This window comes from Dermacentor andersoni, chromosome 2 (genome assembly GCF_023375885.2).
Source record: "Dermacentor andersoni chromosome 2, qqDerAnde1_hic_scaffold, whole genome shotgun sequence".
NCBI lineage: Eukaryota > Metazoa > Arthropoda > Arachnida > Ixodida > Ixodidae > Dermacentor > Dermacentor andersoni.
Window position 1 is genome coordinate 239830110 of NC_092815.1, and position 26521 is coordinate 239856630.

Consider the following 26521-nt stretch of genomic DNA (forward strand, 5'->3'; position numbering starts at 1 on the left):
GAATCTAACGTGCACCAGAGTTTCTAGCAAGAAAAATAAGCAATGGTCTAATATGTATTGCGCAATGGCGGTCGGTTTTCAAAATCAGCTTTGCTGCAGTACATGTGCATTATGCAGTAAAGCGTACGAATGCAGCAAAGGTGGTTTTGGTATTGTGTCTGATTGTACTGCGCAGGCAATTTTGGACCAATAACCTTGAAAAAAAAATTGCACGTTAAAATTGGGTAAATACCCTAATTAGACATAGTGAGCTATGGTTATTGCTTGAAAACCTTCCTTAGACAGGCCAAAAACAGGGATTTTCAATGGGAGATAACATATCTTCAATGCATGCAATGTCCTATAAGCTCCGCCAAGACAAGCACTGCCATGAAAGGAGTTGCTATTGGAGTTACCATAGGGGTCAGGCGTGTGCGTGTTGACTGGTCAAGTTTAAAGTATCTGGTGAAGGTCAATCTTAGGATTTAAATAACGAAACTTAGGGTGCATAGCAATGCATCAGCACTACCGGCACCTTCAGCCGGGATCGAATTAACCGAAAAATTTAATTAGACGTAGTCAAATTAACAAAGGTCTACTGTACTCATTAAGCTTTTCTGCTTTCCATGTCATGCATGTTTCCTGGTTGACTGATGCCTTTTCTTCACACATGCTTTTAAAAATCAGGTCACAGCAATGTTAGAAGCAAGTCAGCGATCCACGAGAAAAAACAAATTCGTTGATCCCCAACATTGCTGCAAGCAATATGGCTTTTGCCGCAACGACCTTACCACTGAGAGGAAGTTTCTTGCTCCGTGTTTCTCTGATGCAAAGCTGCAGCGCCTTCACTAACTCTGGGTAAATGGCGATGTACATCTGCTTCCCAGATATATTGAATTTGCCATTCTTAAAATCATCCAGTATCGAGTGCTTCTTCCTGATGAAGTCTGTGGACTGTGTTAGGCTTAATGCCATACTTCCATGCAATGTCTTGCTTGGCGGTACCTCCCTCGTCGACTTCTTTCAAGACCTCGACTTTCGTCACCAGGTCAAGTGTGCGGTAGAAGCCGCAAGTTGCCATTATCAAACGCTGAGACTACAGTCGAAATCCGAAACATGGAACCACATGTGGAATAAATCCAGTGCGTGGCTGGCACACACTCAATGAAAGACAAGGAAAGAGACGTGCCAGCATTGACCGAGCAATCTTGCCGTTTCATGGGCTGTGGTGCTGCAGACATATATTATGTTGGGGTTAACAAGAAAAATGTAAACCTAATTACCCCGGCCTGTGCCACTAGGCATAATGGGCTTATCGCTGCAGACAGGTGCAATAGTGACGACACCAGTGCGGTACACGGAACTGTTTTGGCACTTAAAGAAACAGCACATTTTATTTAAAAAATTACAGATGCCCTGAGGCACTCGATTGAAAAACAAATTCTAATTAATGAATGTTATGGGCTTTCACATTCAAATTACCGAGCCTTTTCTTTTTTTCTATAGGACCGCATGCAAAACTGATGGGACTAGTCCTTCACTTCTAACTGTCCAAAAATTCCAATTAAGTGACTTGGAATTATCAGGACTCAACTGCATAAAAACTCCATGAGTGAGCTCTGTCTTTCATTACATAGTGAAATTTTGCACATAACTTTTTCAAAGCTTTTCTAGTTGAACTAATATCTTTGCTGCAGAAACAGACCAGCGAACACGAAGGCTCCAGCAGCTGCAGCCGCCGTCACTTTCAACAACTCCCTATTCTAGCCGCCCTACCGTACCTGTAGAGTGGGAGCCCTAAGATATGCTCCGACACGAAGATGGGGCCAAAACGCCTGGCTTCAATCGTGCTACTCAATGCTCTGTCCTAATTATGCCCTTCCTCCCTGTGCAAGACTACCTCTCGTTGGAGCCAAGCCAAAGCCTGCATGCCTGCCCCCAGACGTCACCTGAGACGGCTAAGGTGTGGCTGCAGGGAATCCTGGCTGGCCTGCGCCCTCAGGGAAGCGAGCTGCTGCCGCAACGTTGGCAACTGGTTGCGGCAGAGAGCCAGGCCCCGGACAAGTAGCTTGCGCTCCTCCTCGTGCGCTGCCTTGGCCTGCACAGAGGAGTTCACCAACGAAACATTTTGGTGTTGAAATAAAGCGAACTGAATTGAAACAGCTGGGCACGACACACGCTAAGACAGCATGTACCCAAGAGTGATGATGAACTATGCTTGCAGCAACTTTCCGTGGCAATGAAGGGAATGCTATGGAGGCTAAATGTGCACAATTAAAGGTACTTCTGAAAAAGTCCCACATTTTCATCAACGTTACTTTAAGCTGCAGAAGAGTACATCTTATCTATAACAGCAAAATAAGACAAAACACACCGCTAGGCATTATATTTTACTCACTTTTCCAATTTTCTCGTCCACGTCTGGGCAAATGCAGAACTGTGACGGGTGAAAGCTACCCTCATTCAGTGTCTAGAAACCATAAGCGCCATCAAACGCCGGCAGACTACTTCGTGCAGAAACAGACATGCAGAGGCTCTGCCCCCGTAGCTTTCTCTTCACTGCCACAGAAAGTTGTCCCTAAGTATAGGCTTTCTTGGGGCAACAGCCTTGCAGGCTATAATGTGCCAGACACATTTTTACATGCTTTCTTTATTGTAATATCAAATAAAACCTGTTTATGTCACTTAGTACAGACACAGAAGCTAAAATTGTGTAAATTGTCAAGTGAACACAAAGAGATAAAAAGCATGAGTTGAAATGGAATTATGCATCTACAGTCAACTTTCGTTAATTCGAACACACTTAAAAGACAAACTTCTGGTTTATTCTAACTCGTCAAAGTTATTTTTTTTCCAATGGGCAAAAACAGCCGGTAATTTGAACACGTAAGCATTTGCAGCGGTTAATTCGACCACACGGTGCTCCAACAATGCTCTCAGCAGCGCACCAAATCACGCCGCGGCACCTCCAACCAGCATTGCTCTGAGCCCGCCACAGAGGAAAGACTTAAGGAGAAACCCCTTAGCGCAGCGTTTGAAGAAGAAGGACAAAAAAATGTGGCGGAAATTTTAACCTCTTTCAAGTGGCAAAGCCCTTGAGAGAGGTCAGGCGCGACAGTGGCAGAAGCTGCGTGTTACGTCAGCCTCATGAATGCAATCGTCGCAACAAGAACAGGGGCGCAATAACGTAACTCTATTCTAAGCGAAGAGTATTCCAAACTCCGGCACCCGGCAATGAAAAAGGCGCCCCGGGACTTCTGCAGCACTACTGCGCGCGTTCATGAAGAATACGTAACACCAACGAGGAATCTGCCATGCCAGTGTTTGCCAAGAAGAAGCGGGCTTGCTGAAAAGCTGGCACACAGCTTCAGTAAGTTTGAGGCCGCTGTCGTCGTGCTAGGCCGCTGTGGCATCAAACAAAAATAACACTTTTGTTGTGCGAAGTGAATAAATACTGCATGTTTTTTTCCCTTTTCATTACACTCTCTCAGAGTTCCGTTTTCGATAGGTAAGTGGGCGATCTCATGCTATTTCGGTTAAACAGTACTACTGTTTGGTACGTACTTTTTGCGAGCTCTGGCCAACTATGGTTTAACGAGGTTTCACTGTACTTCTTCTCGGCTTTTGAAAGTGTCATAGATCGTTCCAACTAAACTCGGGGAAACACACAGTAGTTCGGCATTCCGAGCTTCACTCGACGACCTGACAAAGCCAACTGAAGCCAAGCGCACCCATGATCATATAACAATTGGATTGATAAATACGCACGTGCCAGGCTGATACGAACCAATCCAGAAAATCCAATATGGAAGTGCCTGTCGGTTGCTCGCGCTCATCGTGGTGCCGGTTAGCGCTAGCTCAATTCAAGGTTCATGCTGGTGACTAAGTGCCCTTGTGCTGCTTTCCCACATGCTTATATTATAGGTCGTAATAGGATAATAGCGATAGGGCGTAAAAAATACCAAACGCTGTGCTGTGGCGGCCACTTTTCAGGAGATTTGAGGCCACGTCCATACAATCGGGAGAGTTGGCAGGTATGTAGGAGCAGACTACTCCATCATGAGTGGACCTTTAGAAGTGAGGTTAAACAGCGCGAATAAAACAAGGACACAAGGAAACAAATACCACGGACAAGCACTGTGTCTTGTGTCCTTGTTTTATTCGAGCTGTTTAACCTCACTTTCTAAAGATGAACCAACTAGCCCTCATCAAGATCTTACTAATGAGTGGACCCTTCATCACCCAGTTGAAGAAAGCTAGGTCTGCATGGGTAAGTCCTTCAAATACGGACAGCTGGAGGATAACCAATAACACGGACTAGAATCTGCATGGCAAGAATTAGCGTTCATGACTGGAGCTACCCTGCCATCTTCATTATCCTCTAACAGCGTTCACGAGACACAATTCTCGTCATGGACTTCCCGAACCAACACGGTGGAATCATTGACCTGAAATCGAAGTCGATAACACTATCCGAACATCAAGGGCTACCACCTGAGAGCTCTCATAGTCACCATGCCATGAGTGTACTCGAAGATGAAGTCAGCATTTTGCCTCGCTCTAGCATCGCGAGTTTCGCCGGGAATTAAACACCTGCAGATGTAGAAGGAGTCATAGAGGGCGACCAAAGTCTACTGCTCGACCATGAAATTTGCGTTGCAAAGGGATCACTCGACTGCATGGAGGAAAAGCGAAAGTGATGCTCACCAACTTCAGCCAGGAATTCAAGCACGTCAACAAGGGCATAACGACCGCATACCTTCAGGAAATTGTAGAAACCAGCAATGAGTTTGTCCTCTGTGATTCTGCCATATCTACATCGATGACCATAGTTCCCCAATCAGTCTACAACATAAATCCAAGTCTCCCCATGAGAAAGCAGCAAAAGCTAAAAAGTCTTCTCCAATGATACCAAGACTTCTTTTCAACATCATTAAGGATTCAACAAACCCCAGTTGTAAAGCATTGCATAATAACCTAAGAATCCACTCAACCACTCCACCAGAACTTTCACCGAGTTTCGAAGCGAGAACGAGAAGGTATAAGGCAACAAGTCAACAAAATTCTGTGCAACGACATCATCCAGCCGTTGTAAAGCCTGTGGGCGGCTCATGTGGTCTTAGTGAAGAAGGATGGAACCCTGCACTTCTGCATTGATTATCGCCACTTGAACAAAGTCACGAAAAAGGACGTATACCTCCTCCCACGGATAAATGACACATTATAAAGGCTCTGCAATGCTAAGTACTTTTTGTTGAAGGATCTCAAGACTGGTTATTGGCAAACTGAAGTCGACAAAAGGGACCAAGAGAAGACCGTGTTTATTACGCCAGACGGCCTCTTCGAGTTCAAGGTCATGCTATTTGGACTTTGCTCTGGGCCTTCGACGTTCCAGCGTGTAATGGACACAGTCTTGGCAGGACTGAAGTGGCAGATTAGTTTCATCTACTTGGATGATGCCGTAGTCTTTGTCACGAATTTTGACGATCATCTGAGGCGGCTTGAGGCAGTACCAGAGGTGATCAAGTTATCTGGACTCACCTTGAAGCTGGAAAAGTACCGTTTCGCTTACGAAGAACTTCTGTTCCTAGGCTACGTCATCAGCAAGTACAGAGTCCATTGTGACCCCCATCCAACGCTTCTGGAAGCAACTCCAAACGGCAGTTCCCCGCAATATCGCAGTACTTTGAGTACTTCTCCAGAAAGTCTTGCAGCGAGTGCCGGTCCTGGTAGTCACTGAATTTCAGCAGTGGGACGGGTGCACTTTGGATGTTGAGCACTGGCCCCGCGCCGGTTGTCTCTTCGGGCCTAGCCACACCGGTTGTGTCATCAGGCCTAACCATGCCGTTGAGCGGCGTGGTGTGCAGAATTTGAGCTATATCAGCCACGAGTCTCTCCCTTTCCATTGTGTGGTCTCGGAGGTCGAAGCCAACCATCCTTGGACGATCGAAGAAGACAGGAGAGGCTGCGCAACTGGCTGGGTGACACTAGACAATTCTTGGTCCTCCATGTAAGGTCCAGTCGGACGAGCCTTCACTTGTCAAGTACACTCTTCATTTTGGGAAATCCTTGGCGCACGCACACACACGCAGTCTGCGTTCTGTCCCGCTGCACTGCACACGGCTTCCTTTCTAATTACTTCACTCACTCAGTTCGTTGTTGTGCGTTCCCCGTATGCCGAACACGCACACACGCCTTCCCTGTTCCCTCTGCTCGCCACACACCGTTGCCCACCGTCCCGTGCCCGCCCCTCTACACAGTTGCCTACCATCTCGTGCCTGCGACTCTACGCCACCTGGCGTCAGCCCGGTACCCTCACAGCTTGACAATTTTTCTAGGGCAGGCCGAAAATATGCTTTTTTGACCAGAGATAATGCGTGTTCAACACATTCACTGTTTGCAAAGCTCGGCCAAGACATGCTGCCAATAAAGGAGCCACTTTCAGTCAGGCGCATGCATGCTGATTGCTCAAGTTTGACTCGGCCGGTGAAGGCCAATCTCAGCATCGAAATAACGAAAGTTTGGGCCCATAGAAATACATGGGCGCCGGCCGCGATCTGGGATGAGGGTCAAATTAAGCGAAACATCGAACTAACCCGAGTCAAATTAACAGAAGTTAAAATTAAATTATGGGATTTTACGTGCCAAAACTACTTTCTGATTATGAGGCACGCCGTAGTGGAGGACTCCGGAAATTTCGACCACCTGGGGTTCTTTAACGTGCACCTAAATCTAAGTACACGGGTGTTTTCGCATTTCGCCCTCACCGAAATGCGGCCGCCGAGGCCGGGATTCGATCTCACGACCTCGTGCTCAGCAGCCTAACACCATAGCCACTGAGCAACCACGGCGGGTAAATTAACAGAGGTGTACTGTATTCGAATACAGAAAATAAAGTTGGCGTCGAGTTGAACCTTCTTCTTAAATACCCAAATCATTACAAACGTTTAAATCGTGAACTTCTGCGCTCGAACAACAAACCCACCCACCTGGCGTCCTAATGATTCCAACTGCTCGGTCCTCTGGCGGAACGCATCAGCTTCTGCGTTCAGACGCTTCTGGAGCTCGGTGCACGTATCTCTCTGCCGCCGCAGCTGCTCTGACTGCTGATGCCTCAGCTTGCCCTGCATTGCATCCAACTAATGTCAGTCACAGTAGGCCAGTGCACTCGCATCTCACCATGATGGCCCAGCTTCAGAAGTGAAAAATCTATTCATTATTGTATCCAATAGTAGACTCATTACAAAAGCAGCACGGAAACTGACACAAATATACAGTCGTGCTCAAGAAACAGAAATCAAAGAAACGTAGTAAGATGAAAGAGCACACTACACTGTAATGCAAACGTCTTGACAACACATAAGTCATGATCATCTATTATGGATCATGTTAATAAGAATGTGAAGCAGCAAACGGAAAATGAGAGCCACTGACCTGCTCTAATATTTATTGGTAAAACAAGTGCACAAGCTGCACTTTTTCCCATGCAATTCATGTTTGAAGGACTGCGTTATTATAATTCTGTTGTTGGTCTTTCTGCATACTTAAGTTCAAGCTTAATATTTAGCGTTCAAACAAAAATTCAATTTTTAAGACCATCTTGAGATGGCAGCAGAACACATTTAAGCAGTGTGCAAAAATATTACACAGTTAGTTCGCCGTACCTTTTTAGGAAAATGAATACATTTAAACATGACACACCTTCACATATCGCAAGCTTGGCTACTAAATCTCGTCAGTCGATGCCACAAACTGCATCCTCGTCAGAGCTGCCAGAGAAACCATCCACGTAGGATGCTTCGCAGGCGTCCTCGGCACGCCAAACAACGGCGTCCTCGGTGCCGTAGAATGCGTTGGATATGCAGTATTTCTTAAAGCCAGTCTGAATAATTTGCAGACTGACTCTACGGCATGCACAATGAAGGAACTTTGTTAGCTTGCTGCTATTGCTATAACTTTCATTACAAATATAGGTCGATAGCTCATATTGGGTGACATTTTTGAAAAAAAAAATGAGGTCGACCTATATTCAAATAAATACAATAGTTAATCAATGCAGCAAAACGGTAACCATGACAGAAGAACGAAAGTTTTGTTAATGTAACATTAAAATGAGGTGACAGTTTAAGGATTACTATGTTCACCCATTATTCATGGATGTCCGCTGACCTGGCATAGAGTTAGCTGTTAAAATGAACACCAAATCACCTTCGTGTATCACATATTCATGTGTTATCATCAGGGCTGATTACAGCTCAGTTTTGATGCAAGGACCTATGCAGTAATCATATATATATATACAGTGGCACCCCGGTTGTGCGTCACCTAATTATGCAACGTCCCAGGCTTTACAATGGATTAGTGCAGTGTCGGCAAAACTCCCTATAGAGACAATGCATTAAAAAACCTTGATTACAAATGCAAGATTACGCACACCTCCTCTCACTCATGCGACAACCCACACAAAACTGCGAACCTAACGGCAGACGCGTGAGAAGCACCGCCAGCCTATAGCAGCTTCTTTGCTGCGCCTCCTTTAGAAGGGGGGGAGAGTGCCCCTTTGCACATGGAAAGTTTTCACAGGCTCGTTCCCAATTGTTTTCTTTCCCTCATATTCACTGCCCTTCCACCTCTTCGCATCACTCAACCACCGCCTACCTTCGTCCCTTTGTTGCTATACCCCTGCACTTTCTCTGTCTCAACGTTTTTCTCCTAGCAGCCCCTGCTGCCGTCACCAGACACGTCCACGCACACAGCTGATGGCCTTTGTTGACAATGTGCCAAGCTCGTTATTTTCACACAGTGTCAAGGGTGCTGCCAGTTGCATACTTTGACACATACAGCGCCAAGCCTCGCGAAAGTGACCACCTGAGAATATCGCCTCAGTGCGTATGGAAAGCATGAAAGCATGGGCTAAGATCGAACTATTAGTTACCAGAAAGTGCACAGATTGTATCGGATAGCTGTGTTCACGCATTAAGTTTCTTCCAAAGTATTAGTCCATAGTTTAAACTGAAACTCCTCACAACTCTGTGGCATGAAACCATGTATTATAAACATAGCTTTTGTTTGTCCGATCATAGACATTTTGGAGCAGTCCCTAGAAAGTCGCATAATCTGATTTCCTCTGTAGAGCTTAAACGCACTCCCCGAAGTATTTTTTTCTAGCGGTCTGCAAATATTCGAAACTTCAAATATTCTATCCGAACCAGGTACTATTCGATTCGAAAGACAAATTAACTATTCGAACCCCCCAAAATTCACGAGAACTGTGTTTTCGTTGCCTTCTCCTGTCCTCATGTTTTCTCGTGCTTTGCCTCAAGTTACCCCCAAAATTTTTATTGTCGGTTTTCAGGTCAGCTTTGCCACACTACAGTCGTCTTATGCCACCAAGCATACAGACCGTATTGCAGTAAAGCATATTTTTCGTGCAGTGAAGACTATCAAAAGTAAGAAAGGGCACTGACAATGGGTCCCTGCTGGTGCTTATGGCTACCCGACACTACCAGTTTGGGTGCCCACACTGTGCTGCCTCTTCATGCATCTGGACAACACCAACTGATAAGTGTAAATCTCTGTGTCTACTACTAATCTGGCTAAGTGCCTGAAGAAACGGTTTCCAAACTAAAAATTGGACCAAGTAGCAAGCTTGGTAATGCAGTGTTTTTCATCCTCATTTTAAAGTAGCTCAGTACCACCAGGATGTTTCAACAGCAGAATGGATTAAACAACTGACGTTACAGAAGAAGCAAAAAAAATTTGAACACCAAGGAACCCGCAAAAGCACTCAAAAGTGTCCAGCAACCACTAGCGCAGCACTGTCCGCATGCTTTTGCAGGCTTCTTTTATGCTTTGAAGAAAACTTGATGTATTATGTATTGAGCAACAGAAAGATGTATTGGGAATTTTTCATGATGGCCTACAATTTTATCACTGACAATTTTGCTTTGATTATAATATCTGAAAAGTTGGTTAATTAATTATAGCTAATTGCATAATTAGGCAAAATAAAAATAACTGCCCAACTTTCTCCAAGCGACGACAAATAACATTACCTTGGTTCTGTCCAGCTACATGGCACTTTCATATTGTTAAATTGTGGCACAATTTACATAGGACAACCTGTATATTAGACCCTTTACCGTTTTTCTTGCTAATAAAACGGGTGCACAATAGATTTCAGCTTTGTTTATGAGATTTAATATCATTTCTATGTTTGTTCAGTACTTTCGACACAGAAAGCAGGCACATGTTGCATTCGAGGGAGTGTTAGAATAGAGCAAATACAGTCAACTTTGGTTAATGCTAAGTTAATGGGGACTGTGAAAAACTTTGAATTACCATATTTATTTTAATCTAGGCCGATAGTTTTTTTCAAATAATCATATTCCAAACTCTAAGGTCGGCTTAGATTCGAGGACTTTAAAGAATGCGCCAGTTTTTCATTGAAGCTGCTAAACATGGTGCATAGCTAGCGCCATCAAGAAAAGTCAGTATTGCAGCCGCTACTAGACGTGCCAGTAGCCAACCATACACAAGCGAGGTCGCCATTTTGATCTGTGTCGTGTTAGCCGTATCGGTGTGCGGCGTGGTGTTATGGTGGCTAGAAGGAGAGGTGTCAGCATCTCCTTCTAGCGAGAATTCATCCAGATGCGGCGGCGCTGCTGTCGACTCCGAGATGCACTCCGCGTGCGAGCGCGCGCGTAGCAGCCGCTTTCCGTTGCAGCTATTTCACGATACCGTGCAGATTACAACAAAGGCTAGTCGGCATACTTTTCTGACGGCTCGCTGCAAAGCGTGTGTTGGGACTGAAAACGATGTTTGAACTTGCTTCCCTATGTATTAGCTGCGTGCGCCGCTGGCACCTCGAAGTGCTGGAAGATAGTGAATCATGAAAGAGCGTAGGTTAGGGCGTGTTGGTATTCCATAACTGAGGTTTTTAACGCACGAAAAGGGACGAAAGACACTGGCAAGACGCGGACACAGCGCTAACTTCCAACAATTGTTTTATTCCACGAAGCGGTACACATATATATACGTAACACAGTGCACGGTGCACAGTGCATTTATAAACAGTGCACGGTGATAGGTAGAAGCTCAGCGCAAACAACACGTGAGATTATTGAAGCGGCGAAGATCGCTAGTTTAGGGAGCGCTTGTGTTAGTGCGCCTTCAATAGACCTTTCAAGTAAAGAATTCGATTTACTTTTGACACAGAGGGTGGCCTGATGGAGATTACATTTTAATCTTGCAATTACAAAAAAAAAAATTTTTTTTGGCTATGCATGGTCGTTTTTTCATCTTTGACATCATCGTAACTTTCCATTACACGTCTCATTGCCATCTCATTTGACTAGAAATCAGTACATATGCGCATGCGTACGGTTGTGTCTGTTACCTATATATATATGTGTACCGCTTCGTGGCATAAAACAATTGTTGGAAGTTAGCGCTGTGTCCGCGTCTTGCTACTGTCTTTTGTCCCTTTTCGTGGGCTAAAAAACCTCAGATAGTGAATCAAATAACTTGCCGAGAGCTTGTCACCGAAACAACGTCCGTGCAGTTTGCGCTTTGATGCCGCAGTGTTCTCCACGACGCCTCAATTCAGGTAGAAGCATCAGCAGCCATTCTTCAATGCTTTATTTTGATGACTTGCACATCGAAAAGCAAGGTCTATTTCGTACAAGCTTTAATAAGCAAGACATTTATTTTGACACACTCTTACGACTGAACATCAAAGCACCATCAAAGGAAAATAAACAGAAAATATGCATAAATGTAGGGGAGAACTGCAAGTTATACAAAACTCAGCTAAAGGAAGTAAATAAGGCAAGTAAAAAGAACAGTCAATATGCAATACCAAAATGGGCATACACACATGGCATACACACACACCAGTTTACGAAAATTGATTTCTACCTATGTCAAACACGGCCAGATTGTGACATCAAATTTGCTAATGGGACCTTTGTAACAATGTGAATAAGACATTACTAAAGAGTCACAACAGACAACACAATGTGCATAATGTACAATAACATAAAAAAAGAAAACCTTGTTGGTTGTGTTAATGTTATGAAAGTTAAGTAGTGCGTCTCAACTTCAAGAACTTCATTTTTTCTCTCTTTTCTTGGTTGGACGCATTTTCTCCAGCTACAAGAAAATGCATCCTTGTCAGTGTGAAGAAGCGAATGATTTGGTTCGTTACATCCAAGCAGCTCACAACCGACCATATTTAACCTCTTCCCAGACAGGCAAGAGATGAGGTCCATGATGCTATCAGTTTTTAACTTGTTGAAACTGAATCAACAGGTAAAAGCATCCTCCATAGCTTTGACCAGGTCTGCTAGGGACTCGGTCGGGTACAGGAGGACACCTCTATCCATGTAACGTGCGAGGCATGACTCTGCCAGAAATAAGCTCGACTCCTCTGTGTGAAGCAACAACCTGCTACATTCGTTGCACTTTGTGTTTTTCAACACCTTCCGGGCCACATAGCTACTGATGTAATAAGTGATCCGGGAGTCACTTTTTTGTCCGACGATTTCGGCGTGGTCAGGGAGTGCTTCACATGCCACAATCATTTCATGAACTTCATTGAGATGCCCCACATCTAGGAGCTCATCCAGCTTATTCTGTAGATTCATGGGGTTAGTGCGAATGCCCGGACTTAGAAGGCTGCTCAGAAAGGCTGAAGGAATGTTGCCACTGGAGGGTGACTGCGCTAAGCTGTAAAAACTGAGGCAATTTAGAGATATCAAAAATTGTGTCGGTGTAGGGTGATCATTGGAGCCAGACATTTGTCTCAGTATCCTGAAGAGGTTTTCGAGCGTGTCTTGGCACAAACGAGAAGTCATCAAGTACTTAAACCCCAGGCTTTTCATGACATAGAGCAGGATGGAAAGTGTGCTGGTAAGAGTAACATGAAGTCCTTCGGCTGTTGATTTGCTCAGGAACCCACCCTGCTTAGGCACAGCTTTTTCCCAGGTCGCTAAAAGCTCCAGAAAGCGTTTGATGCTTGCTACTTCTTTACTGTCTGGTCTTAAACCTCACTTTGAGTATCTTGATGTCATGGCATCAAAAGGTCTCTTGTCATAGAGACAAATGCAGAAGTAGCCTTGGTACAGCCAGTGGCATCAAAAGGTCTCTCATCATAGAGACAAATGCAGAAGTAGCCTTGGTACAGCCAGTGGCATCAAAAGGTCTCTCATCATAGAGACAAATGCAGAAGTAGCCTTGGTACTTAAGTAGTAGCCTTAAGTAGCCCTGCTATGGCACAGCCAGTGCCATAGCAGTGTTCCACTTAGCTGTTGTAGACATACAGGCCCCTTAAAACTTCATCACTGAAGAAGGTGAACGCCAAGTTGACCCGCATTTTTTCGAAGCCATTAGGCTGGCAAACAGCCATGGTGACGTGCAGCATTGCCCTGAGTGTCACTGAACTGGAAGTGTCGCATTTGCAGGCCTCCTTTACATATTCGTTGCTAACTCGACCATCAGGCGTTAAGAACTTTGCAGATTACAGCGTTACGCACACATTTCACCAGGTGGGGGAAATCTGACAAAAAATGCAAATACCGATTTGGATCCACTGGGTACTTTACTTTGCACACTGTCTTTTCGAGCTTCCCACTTACACCGAAAATTTTCCACATGCTGCGGTTCCATACAGCCCCGTCGCATGTTACAAAATCCACGAAGAGCCCCGATTTCTCGGCACAAATCACTGCGTCAACAATGATTTTGGCCAGAACGTCTGCCTTTACATTGCTTCGCGCATCAAATGCACCAAGAATTGTTTGCCATTTGCCTGTGAATGGCTGAAACAAAATTATAAAGCCATGGTCACATTGAGCACCTTCTTGCCCTGGTGAGCTGTACTTGCCGAGGTCAATGAAACCGTCAACTTGCCCTTTGCTGTTTACAGTAAAGTTTTCGGACAGTTTCATTTCATCCACGAGTATGCCGCTGTGCCGGTGATACGGATCAATAGTGCGTGCTTTCTGTGCAATAGCCGTGAGCACTTCTTCATTAAAGCCAAAACCACTTTTATATTTATAGACATAAGTCTGCAGGCACGAAGGGCTCGGTACAACCATGATTTTGAGCTTACGAATGTGCTCATAAAGACGCAGGCTTTTCATGTGCATCACAATGCATTAAAGGATCCACTCTTGCTGAAATATCATCCCATTTGTATTTCTCCTTTTCGACGCTTCAAAGCATTCACGTACCTGCACTTGTTGCTTTTTTGGCAGGCTTTTCAACTTCTCTTCAAAACTAGAGCTACTTATGGCTTCGTTGTCCTGTCATCTTTTCTATGGTATCACTCCACTTTGCAATGCTGCGCTTTTGCCGTCGCAGCTGCGCATTCTTTTGTGTTAGCTTCTGTGTGAGGTTAGCTCTTGCCCGTCTCGCTTTTGTGCGCTTATAGTATGCCTGATTTATCAACAGCTTACGAAGGTACTTGCACTGCAAGCATAGGCTTCTATTTTGGACTGTCACACAACACGTAAGACTGTGCAGTTTCTCTCCATGGAGTCTGTGCTTTGTTTTTATTTGCGCACTTTGAATTCCTGGTTCCATTTCAAACCCCTCGCAAGGAATCATGGCATCCATATGGAACAGGAGGTCCTTAACATCACTAATGCTGTCGACATCCACTATTTTTACAAGATTGCCCTGTACATATGCCGTGCAATGAAAGGTTGAGGCATTACTTGAACACAAAAGTAACTTTTCAAAGCACAGAGTTCCACCACTTGACACACACACTGAGAATGCCACAACGTTCCTGTCGTTTGGGATTACGTGTTTCAACCAGTACTTACTTGGAAGGTCGCCTTGCGTCACACCCTCAAAGATATTGTAGCCGCCGTTGCAGTTCGAACATGATGAAACGTCAGTTTCAGCACTCTGCGGTTCCTCGTGAATGGAGTAAACCTTTCTTCGCTTGGAAGTCACACCTCCATTGGACGACACAGTCTTTCTTTTTGGAGGCAGCTTCTTTGAGAGGTAAGAAGGCACATTTGGAAATATCGTGGGAATCGCGTCGTCTGTCAGTGTAGGGCGATCACGGGGGATTTCCAAAAACTCGCCGTTGATAACATGCTTGTAGCTACGGATGATGAATCTCTCGTCGAAATGAGCCTCGCACACAACGCAGTTTTTCTCCAATGGCTTGTCAGCACGAGGAATCGCGCGCTCCCAGGTCTTGCTTCGTTCATCGTCAACAGGAACAGCGAAGAGAGACGCTTTCTTCCCCTGTTTGCGGGCCGTAACATACCCCGCTTTGCATCCAGGTGCAAAACAGTGTCTTTGCTGCTTAGACATCACTGTGGCATGGCCACGTCGGTACATAGCGATCCCAAACAAATTCAAACAAGCGCACCGCAGACGTTGCGAGAACATGTGCCCGTACCTGTCTGTAGGCGACGAAACGTGCAGCGACGGCGGTCGGCGGGTGCTCTCAACGGATCTCGGTAGCGACGTGCGCGCCACCCCGCGGCGGGATGAAACACCAGCACGCCTCTGATCACGGTGGGACCGCGACGATGCCAACACCTCTCCTTCTAGCCACCATAGTGGTGTTATCGTGATGCCACCAAGCAGGTGATGCCACTACAGTGCCGCTTTCAAGCTAAAAGTTGTGATAGCCGCAGAGGCATCGTCGAACATTCAAGCCGGGCGGGACTTCGGCGTCAACAACAAAAACGTCTGTCGTTGGAGGGGACAACGACAGCAGCTTTTTGCGTGCGCCGCAACGAGGATGGCATTTAGCGGACCAAAGAAAGGACGTCACCACGAAGTGGAGACAGTTTTGGCCGACTTTGTTCTGATGCAGAGAGCAGCTGCCCTTCCAGTGACAACAGCAGTGCTCCAAGCGAAAGCTAGGGAACTTTCAAGGGAGCGAGGCCTAACGCCAAGGGATTTCAAAGCCAGCCGGAGCTAGCTTCAGAAATTCATGAAGCGCTTCGGCTTCAGCCTCCGACGTCGCACTTCAATCACCCAGAAGCTGCCAAGCAATCTTGAAGAAAAGCTGATAGCTTTTCAGCGCTACGTGCTGTGAAAGAGAGAAGCGGCAGGCTACAACCTTGGGCAAATCGGCAACGCCTACCAGACGGCTGTGTATTTTGATATGCCAGTGGGGTATACCGTGAATGAAAAGGGTGCCAAAGAGGTGAAGGTGCGCTCTGCGGGCTACGAGAAGCAGTGCGCAACTGTGATGCTGTGCTGCACAGCTGATGGACATAAACTCCCTCCTTATATGATATTTAAAAGGAAGACACTGCCTGCTCGAGAAATTTTCCCAAGAAATGTCATTGTGCGGGCAAACGAGAACGGGTGGATGACGGGTGCGATGGTGGAAGAGTTGGTTAAGATTGTGTGGCGACGGCATCCAGGAGCCCTTTTGACAAAGAACTCGCTCCTTGTCATCGACTCTTACCGTGGGCAGTTGACCGACAATGTGAAGGCTGCACTCGCCCTAGCGAACACGGACCTCGCTGTCATACCGGGCGGCATGACGGGCCAGTTGCAGCCACTTGATGTCTGCATCAACAAACTTTTCAAAAATCGTCTGCGGAAATATTACACGGACTGGTTGACTGACGAAGACCACATGCTAACGGCAACGGGCCGCATCAAACGTGCATCGCTATCGCAGCTGGCGGGCTGGGTAGCTGCAGCGTGGAATGACATCCCAGGTACTTTGATTGTGCGTGCCTTTAAAAGTGCAGCACATCTAATGCGCTTGACAGTACCGAAGATAGTGCACTGTTTGAAGGTGACAGTGACAAGGAACACAGCGACGACGACATTGAATGAGCTCTGCAAGTACAGATTCAATAAATGCTGTTTGCATTTTGTGAACGCTGTCCTCGCTTTGTTTGTTCGGCCTACATTCGAGGTAATATATATCTTCTTTTTGTTGGCTTTGGACTTTAGGGTGTCGGCTTAGAATCAGGGTCAGCCTAGATTCGAGTAAATACGGTATATGAACTTTCAATTAACCACAAAGAACAAAAATGGACACTTTTATTAGTTTGAAAGCTGACTGTTTATATATATATATATATATATATATATATATATATATATATATATATAAATCAGTAACCGTCTGCTTCTGCTTGCAGAATCTTTTTGCGGAAGGTAAGTTCTGCAGACTGTAGATGTGTCTGAGTGCTTCTTCTGCATAGGTCTCTGCAGCAAAAAACCACTGCATGAGGGCAAGGCCCGCAGCTACATCAGCCTCTTGTTGTGGCTCACTTTCAACATCGTCGTTGATGTCACTTACTAGCCTCGTGGGGTCGAACAGTCTTAATGATTTCAATGTCCATCAGCGCAATGCATGTCTCAACTGTGCTGTCTATGGAAATGTAGTCTTTGAACCGGACTTCGCCGAGAGCTGCTCCAAGACCATTGTCGTCACGCTCACTTGTCTGTGCTTCCCCCGTTGGACAAGAGGAATCATCCTTTTACGCACTTGCAACGAAACCACAAGTACTGAAGCACTTGATAATGGCTTCTTGTTTAGCATGACCCCAAGCTTGCGCTAGCATGTGGATGGCACTGAGGAGGCACACCTCGTACTGAGTGGAGTTGTCCATGCACAATGTCATCTGCTCAAGAAGACGCTTTCTGTACAAAACCTTTACATCTTTTATAATTCCCTCGTCCATGGGTTGCAACACCAATGTCGTGTTGGCTGGCAAGTAAGCAAGGCAGATGGCACTAGAGGCTGGCACATTCACATCGGCACTGCACTGATCCACAAGGAACAAAAAATGTCCGACATCATCCATGCCTTCCTGTTAGCTGCTTAGTCCACAGAAAGCGTTTTGACGTCTTTAAAATATCTAGGCTTAGTGACCTTTCCGATGACTAGCAGGAGACATTGCTCAGTGCCAGTCATGTTGGCCATAATCATCAAAACAGACACCCTCCCTGTCTTTACTATGCTTTCCTGCAGCACTATCACCATCCCGAATGCCAGATTCTTCTCTAGTAACATCTGACAAAAAATTGCAGTCTTACCGGCATTGCAGACATCTTCTGGCTGATACTCGTTCACATACTCATGAAGCTTTTTATCGTTCGTCGTGCATGTTTCCTGGTTGACTGACGCCTTCTCTTCACTGACGCTTTTAAGAACCAGGTCATGACAATGCTTGAAGCATGTCAGCCACCCATCGGAAGAAACAACGTTGTCAATCCCTAACATCATTGCAAGGGACAAGGCTCTCATTGCAACGACATTATCACTGAGAGGAAGTTCATTGCTTTGTCATTCCCTAAGCCAAAGGAGCAGTGCTTCCTCTCACTCTGGGTAAGCGTGGGTGCACATTCTCTTTCGAGGCACCTTGAATTGATCATTCTCAAAAGCATAGTCTTGAACGCTTGCTCTTGATGAAGTTTGAGAGCGTGTTAGGCTTGATGTCGTATGTCGTATTTCCATGCAATGTCTTGCTTGGTGGTGCCTCCTTTTTCAACTTCTTTCAAAATCTTGACTTTTGTCACCAAGTCAAGCCTGCGATAGAATCCACGTGTTGTCATCGTTGCGAGCGCAACTGAAATGCGACACGTGGAAACACCAGTGGAACGAACCCAACCTGCTTGCAAACCAACTCGCGGAAAGACATGGAGACAAAGATGCCACCGTGCTGCTTGCGCTGGGCCTGATGGTTTGATCTTCAGTGATGGAAACGGCACTTGGTCTTTTGGAGCAGCTTTCCAAGCCGGACAAATTGCAGTTTGGAGTAGAAATATATGCTTTCAGAGGAGAAAAATTTTGTTTCGAGCAAGAAAGAAATGCTTTGGAGCACTAACTTACTGCTCTGGTGCAAAGAGGAAGCTCTGTATAAGTTAGTACTTTCTGAAACATTGCTTTGAATATGTATTATACTAAAATGCAAGTATTACTTTTTTTCTTTAACTTGCTTTTCCATTTTATTGTTGTTATATAAGAAGATGAAGATAAGTGCAAACTTAATCCTAATTCACAACAACGTAAATTGCAGTGTTTATGTCATCAACGTGCCTATACGTGATAATTAATTTCCGCACGCTAAATAAAATGGACAGTCGGTACAGAGTTGGAGCGACTGGACAGTTTCAGCCTAAAGCTAGGATTGCGCGGGCATATACCAAACTGGCATCACCGTAGGGCCGGTACCCTACCACTGCCATATCACCCGCCCAGGCCAATCACTTTTATCGCCACTGACGTCAACACAGAAATCTGCTACACTTGGTTTTTCACATGAAGTAGTACGTAATAGAGCAACATTAGATCAAATGTGCGAGTGTTTTGTAAAGCAGCATCCAGTACTAAACCATTGGCATGATCACCAGCAAAGAACCTACAACATTTTGTCTCGCAGACGGAGAGCAAACACCGGCCATCTTAGCGAAGCAGCTTGGGTGGCTTGCAAGTACTGTGTTTCGTTTGCTATTCGCACTGACAAAACGGAGAAAATCAGTTCATTTGAGCCCATATTAATCGTGTTGTAAAAAATAAGTGCACTATGGCGAGCTGTAGCCAGGTCACAAGCACCGTCGATCGTTGTTATTGCAGTCGTCAGCGAAGTAGGCCCATCATCTCGTTCGGCCGTATTTTGATGGGGGCGAAATGCAAGAACGTGCATTAGGTGCCCGTAAAAGAAACACAGGTAGTGAAAATTAATATGGAGTTCCACACCACTACATGCCTCATAATCAAACCGTGGCTTCGACACTCCCCCGCCCCCCTCCAAGAAAAAAGTACATGCAAAAAGAGCAGCTACGAGTCGGCAAAGGCCTGACGTAATACCTATCATAAACAATTATTTTGCACAGAATGTAGCAGGATTTCCCTCATGGCGCAGTTTGGCACAATTGGCGCAGCACTTCCATCACTGGATCTTGATAAGTTTGAAGCATGAACAAAGACAGGGCGACAAGAAACACAGACAAGCACTTGTCTGTGTTTCTTGTCACCTTGTCTTCGTTCGTGCTTTAAGCTGATTAGACTATGAAATACCAATGAGCCTAAACTGCCACCCTTTTAAGTTTAATCTTGATGCTTCGTGAGTAGTGGCACTGGGGTCAGCTGCAATGGTGGCGACACTAGTGCAGTACACAAAGCTGTTCTTGCACTTTCAAAATAGCAAATTTATGAAATGTTACAATCGTCTTGAGGCTTTCAATTGAAACATCTAATTAGACTTCTAATTGAGACTTATAATAGACAGTTTTAGTTTAGCGTATGCTATACCAATGAGCATGCTACAAAATCGCGGGTAGTCACTGCGCATGCGCACAACACTAAATGACCCACAGCGTATAGCATGCGCACACTATCTTTCAGATTTAGCATTACCCTCTTTGCATGGTTTACATAGTGTAAGTAAAACATGGCAGCGATCCCGGCTGCCCCATTGCAATTGAATTTGGTGTTGCTTTTGTAAAAGTCACTTCATTCGTAGCAAATGACTGTAAACGGCTTTTGCTGCTTAGTCTCAGGCCACTTCGACAACAGAGTACAGTCGAACCCGACTATATTGAACCTGTTTACATCGAATTATTCAGTATATCGAACAGTTTCTGAACACGGTATAGTTACAATGAGTATATATAGCAAAAATTACACTTACATTGAACAAAAATAGCAGCAACACCCGATATTTCGAACGACAAGCAGTGCAAAAGTGCCCCCAGAAGTTGGCTTTCCCTTGCGGTGGTGCGGAAACCTGGTGGCGCAGCTCCATCCAACCGCTCTCCCTACCATGACTGCGCTGCGTCGGGCGAGCTGTCATCACCCCACCACAAAAAATTCTCCTGGCCCGCCCGCAGCGCTTGCTTAGACAGCAAATCAGAGGCTCTTGCACCCTCGTTGCGCAAGATGGCGCAAGTGCGGGTTGTCTCGTTGCTTTTCTGGTTCGTTGTTTTTGCGCCTTGTGGGCCTTCTCCTGCAGTATTGTCGTGGTGAGGCGACAGAATTTAATTTTCGCCGCGAAGCTTGAAATCATAAATCGGATAGAATGCTGTGAGAAGTCGAATGACCCCGCAGCGTGCAAGATTCCGAGGAGCACTCTCAGCTTAATCTTGAATAAGGGAGAGATTAGGGCTAAAGCGGACGAACTCGCGACCCAGTGCTCATGGCACCTGACATGTATACACAGCCATGTACAAGTGGTTCATCCGAAATTGCTTCAGACGTGCTGGCTTCCGCGTGCCCAGTGGTATCCATAAATTCTGATGAGTGCGACGAAGCCGTTGCCGGTGTTGCTGAAGTTTAGAGCGAGCTGTCAGAATTTCCGGAAGCTGTTGACGAGTCAACGGTCGACGAGTTTGCGAGTGCAAATGATGCTGTCACGATCACGGGAGAGCTCGAAAACGAAGACTACATTGCTGACATGGTACCGAGCACAAGTGATAGTGGGCACAATGAGGAAAGCAACGACGGTCCTTTGCCCACATCCTCCGAGGTGATTGGTGCACTCGCACTAGTCTGGTGCTTCTGAGCAAATGTGGAAAGTTTCGGCCTCAGCCACTTCGACTCCTTAGACAATGTGGAGAAGCGTGTGCGTCGCAGGCAGCAAAATTGCCCAAGCAGAAGAAAATACAGGAGCATTTCATGCAAAACTAAGCTAGTTTCATCAATAAAGTAGTTTTATAAATGGTATGTGCTTTTATGATGTCCAATTCTTTAGCAGGCTTATATCGTATTATGCCCTATATTGAACTCATAGGCAATCTTTTTGCAAGTTCGATATAGCCGGGTTCGACTATTATGGATAACTTGGTGGAATTTTCAATATCGCTTCTCATTTTGAACGTGTTGAAGAGAGAAAATTCGAGATGTCCGTGCCACCTATCGCTGAAGTCGGGAGATAGCCGCGATGACGGCATATGGTGTGTGAGATTGGAAGATTGGAAACGTACACTGCTGAGCGCACACTATACTAACCAATATGTTAAACATTTAATTTCAAATTACCAAGCATATTTTTTCCCATAGGATTGCATTCAGAACTGAGGGGACCCTCCCATCTTTTCCAGTTAACCAAGAATTCCAATTAAGCAACTTCAAATTATCGGGAGTCGACTGTACTGCCAAATGAATCTGCGATGTGCCTTGCTATTTTTTTCTGCGCCTTGTTCAATTTGACCCACCGGATAATTTGATCAGTTTCATCGGTCCCATTCAAGGTTGAATTGATGGAAGTTGACTGTATTTGATATCCAATTTGATATTCAAAGTTAAGTATTTGTATTTGGTTCATATTATAAAACTTTTATTTCGTAGGCCCCTAGTTTATGGCAGCCAGTATTGCAGCTGTGCAAGCATATAGAGAGACAAATATGTGCATTCACATGTCAAGCAACAAAATAACAAATATGTAAAAGTGAAAAAAAAAAAGTTGCAGTTTCGCTCAAAAGGCGAAGCATCGATTGCGATAACAAATTAGCTGACAGCTATACGAAGGAAAGTAGTTTTATTGGCTGTATAAAGTTGTAAACATAGGCATACTAACCAAATTAGCAAGCACGATGTCACACACGCTCAAGCACATCTCAGACGACCACGGAAACTGGTTGTCAAAATGCTGGAGTGAGTAAGCGCGGTAGCAGCAGCGAGCGAATTAACCTCCGCGCTGCCGCTCGAATCAACGCGAATTAATCTGCAAAAACACAGCATAGCGCAGACTGTGTATCCCATTGCAGATGGCTTTCAAGATACAGTGGCCCGGCCGGGTGCATGCAGCCACCCAGGCTGCCCATAGTAGAATGTGCCCCCCTCCCTACCCTCCCCCGGAACCTTCCGGTACGCTTTCTTCCACTTTTTTCTTTGCGTGCACGAGATTAAGCTGCGATCGCAGGCTCATCCTCACACGTTCGCTACGGTGCGCAGAGACAATTTTATCGCCCTTGGACTTAATATGGGACCTCATGGCAACAGCGATGGAAGAAATGCGCCTGGAGTGTCCACATAGTTGCTATCACAATAAAAGGAAAATGTCTTCACAAAGAGGTCACCAAAACAATTGACACTGCACCTAACTGCTTAGTAAGCGCTTTGATCTATTGCTTCGAGGTCAAGTCATAGCCTACAAGGAAGAGCCGATGAACAGGAAAAGAACAAACATAGTTTTTGCAGAAAGAACAACCTACATAGAAAACAGATCTGTCAACCAAGAATAAATCAAGACATTTTCAAGTGTGTGCCGTATGCTGTTAAACCTAGAAGGTAATATGGAAGTGACAAGTGCCATACATAATTATTTTATTGCAATAACATTTATATGGGCATACCAGGTGAATTTTCGGCATTGCCGTGATATTCCGTATAATTTTATATATTTTATACCTAAGACGTAGTATATGCAAGGTAAATGCAATTCTATGCAACCGCCAAAGTTGCTCTGACCAGGTCTATGAACTCGACTGATGTATTTTTTAGAAGTGTTGAGAATTTACAGCATGCCAGCAAGATACAAGCATATTATTTACAGTGCATGCTCTTTATCCCAAACCTTCTGAATATTAAAAAGTACAAAATTAGATTAGCGCTCACAACCTGAAAATAATGCAATTTCACTGGTGCCGCTCTTTGTGGACAGTGCAACAGTGTGCTAAGCTGGTCTGGGGTGGGAATGCTCCAAGTCATCTTGTGGTAATTTTTGGAACAGATATATTTTAATTGTGGAGCAGATTGGAGCAGACAAATACTGATCTTGGAGCAGTCTGTAAAAGGTACATCTTATTATTGGAGTAGTCTGGAGCATGAAAATTGTCATTTAGAGCATGATTATAATTAAGTGTGTAACAGCCACAAAACCTTGTATCCTGCAACATTAAAGAAGTGCTGAAGAGCAAGCTAAAGGCATTTGTCACACTATTATTTAGGGGTGTGCGAATAGTGAATAGTACACTTAAAATCTAATCAAGAAAAAAAAAGCTGTATATCCAATCAAATATCAAATACCAAAAATGTTCTTACAAAATTTAATGGTTACTAATTTCGGGCAAGAAAATACGTGCTGCACATGCTCGGGAGGCTCCTAGCATCGCATAACAAGAATGTATCAAGCTATCAGTAACGTAGGTACATAGAAATCAAGATATACAGCCTGGTCTACTCTTACCAAATGGAACACCAAATCAGTATGCCAGCAGTGATTACAGCTGAGTTCTAGTGCAGTCAAACCTCGATATATTGAACACGGATAATATATCAAATTATTGTGCATATTGAACACTTTCCATATCATCTGGAAAATCGCATGGATTTTTAATTTTTTATTTCGAACGGGGTAGGATGTAAAATGGATATATCGAACTCTGCCACCCCAGACCACGTGCACTCTGTTGACAGGCGGCGAGCTTTCCCGCAACACCCTTGAAGGTAGCGGCGGCGCCATGGGCGTTCCCGACTGCTGCGCACTATAGCTGCACACATCGATCGCAACGAGGGCGCTATTTGAATGCAGCGGCGTACACACGCAGCTGCTTGGCTAGTTCAATAACGTCCACGACGCATTGCATTTGTCGCACTGGCTCCTCCTCGGTGCCACGCTCTGCGCCATCCAGCCTTTCCGGCGGTTTGCATCCGCAAAGACGCGCAACAGCGTGTGCTCACTGGGCTCACTCATAGACTTCGCCACCTAATACCTTGTTATTGACAGTGTTTCAAAATGCTTCGATTGACGGACATGGAGATCGCAGCAAAAGTAGCGGCCAAATGAAGACGCTGCCGAGGTTGATCCCGCAAGCGCTGATGTTGCCCCGCTCCTTATTTCAACTGAGGCTGTAGCTGCTTTGGCCCTTCTATGCCGGCACCGGCCTATCGTTTGTGGATCGTTTAGATTATGTTGAGGACTCCTTGTTTAAGCACGTGGCTGCCAATAAGAAGCAGACTCCACTGCTGCAGTACTTTCAGCCAAATAAATAATTTGTGTGAAGCTTCAAGTGAGTATTTACTGCGCCACGATTGGGGGGTGATCAGGGATCGTTGTTCGGAGCGCGCGATTGGCCTAGACCGCATTGACTTCGCACAGCGGACGAAGTCGGCATGGCCTACGGTAATTGCGCGCGGCACAATCGACCATGCGCTCCCGGTTAACGAAGCCGGCATAGCCTAGGCGGCACAAACGAATGTGCGCTCCAAACAACAATCCCCGATTGTGCCCTTGGTTCATTGATTGATTTACAGAAATTTCTGACGCGTTTCTTACATCATTTTACATATCGAATTCTGGATATATCAAATAATTTCGCGATCACCGCGCTGTTCGATATATCGAGGTTCGGCTGTATATGAAGGTCTGGAAAATATATTTTATCGATCGAATTTCAGTTTAATATAATCAAGTGCTTTGTTTCCTCTGAACTAATGGATTAGTGACGTTCTGTTGTAAAGAATGCTAATGAGGTTCTCAGTTTAATAGTGGATGTGCGTCTTGCTGCAATCTATTATTTATTGCATAGAAAGTTTTGCTTTCCAGTTTTTCTCCAAAATGCAGAAAGGCTAACCCAACTTTACGGCAGGTAGGTTATCGTATGGCCAATCTGCCCAACAGACGAAAGGAGTGCGCATCCTGTGATTCTTGTAACGAGCCCCGACAATAACGAGCAAGAGCACCACCCACGCCATGCCGTTGTCAGGTTCAGTGTGATTAGCCAATCGGCAACGCAGTCACAGCAAGTTCGCGTAATGCTCCCCCCTGCTCCTCCCCTCCCCCCGACTTGTTCATCCATCGTCCGTGCCAATGCATGCAACCAGATCTTGACACTTTAGTACCTGCCCTGTAAATACAAAGCTAGTCTTGTGACAGGTTGCTGGAAGCTAAGAAAAAAAGAGAGAGAGAGAAAAAGCGATGTGCATATGCGAACGACGTCGGTAAGGAGAGACTGCCATTCCGTGTGTCGCAAAGATGGCGGCCGTGAACAACTTTGTTGCCATCCTGCACCCTCGCTTTTGTTTGCGAGGATGTTTGTCGGCTTTCCAAAAGTCACGCAGCTGCTGCGAATAAATCTGTAATCGACGATGACCAATGCATAAGCGCCGGATTAGGCCCAATGGCCAAGGCAGTGTGGCCATGACGAAAATTTTTCGCCAGCTGAGGTGGTAACGAGCCGCAAGCCATCATGGAATGCTTGCCACTATAGCATGTTTTTGGCTGATCGTATGACTGGTCCCAAGGCCATGAGTGCGGGTTAGCCGTATCTGGTTAGATACGGCTGCTGAACCAGCGTCAAGTTCATCGCAGCACATCCAACACAAGCTGCCTGCCTATCGGTGGCTAATGAGCCCGATCTGCAACATGCACTGCTTTTGTTGCCGTTTGCTCTTTCCGCGACATGTTATTGTTTCAATCAGTCCTGCTAACCCGGACGAACCTTGTACTGACAGAGGCGGCCCCGGAAGAAGCAGTGCCATTCTGCAAATAGCGGTGTTCGGGCGCTGTGTGTGCATTGTTTTGTTTTGCATTGTTTTGCCGAAAGCAAAGTGGAACGTTCGCTTGGGTGGCATCAAGCACAAGGAGCTCAACAGTAC

At 45.4% G+C, this 26521-nt stretch overlaps 1 protein-coding gene across 2 annotated transcripts in view; it reads right to left on the reverse strand.

Moving 5' to 3' along the window:
• LOC126539892 (uncharacterized) overlaps window positions 1–26521 on the reverse strand; it is a 242735-nt gene that overhangs the window by 186918 nt on the left and 29296 nt on the right. For both annotated transcript variants that reach the window (XM_050186702.2, XM_050186704.2), the window contains exons 3-4: window positions 6969–7103; window positions 1929–2077 (exon numbers count right to left, since the gene is read on the reverse strand). In XM_050186702.2, the coding sequence (XP_050042659.1) occupies window positions 1929–2077; window positions 6969–7103 (284 nt within the window). The remainder of the gene's footprint in view (window positions 1–1928; window positions 2078–6968; window positions 7104–26521) is intronic.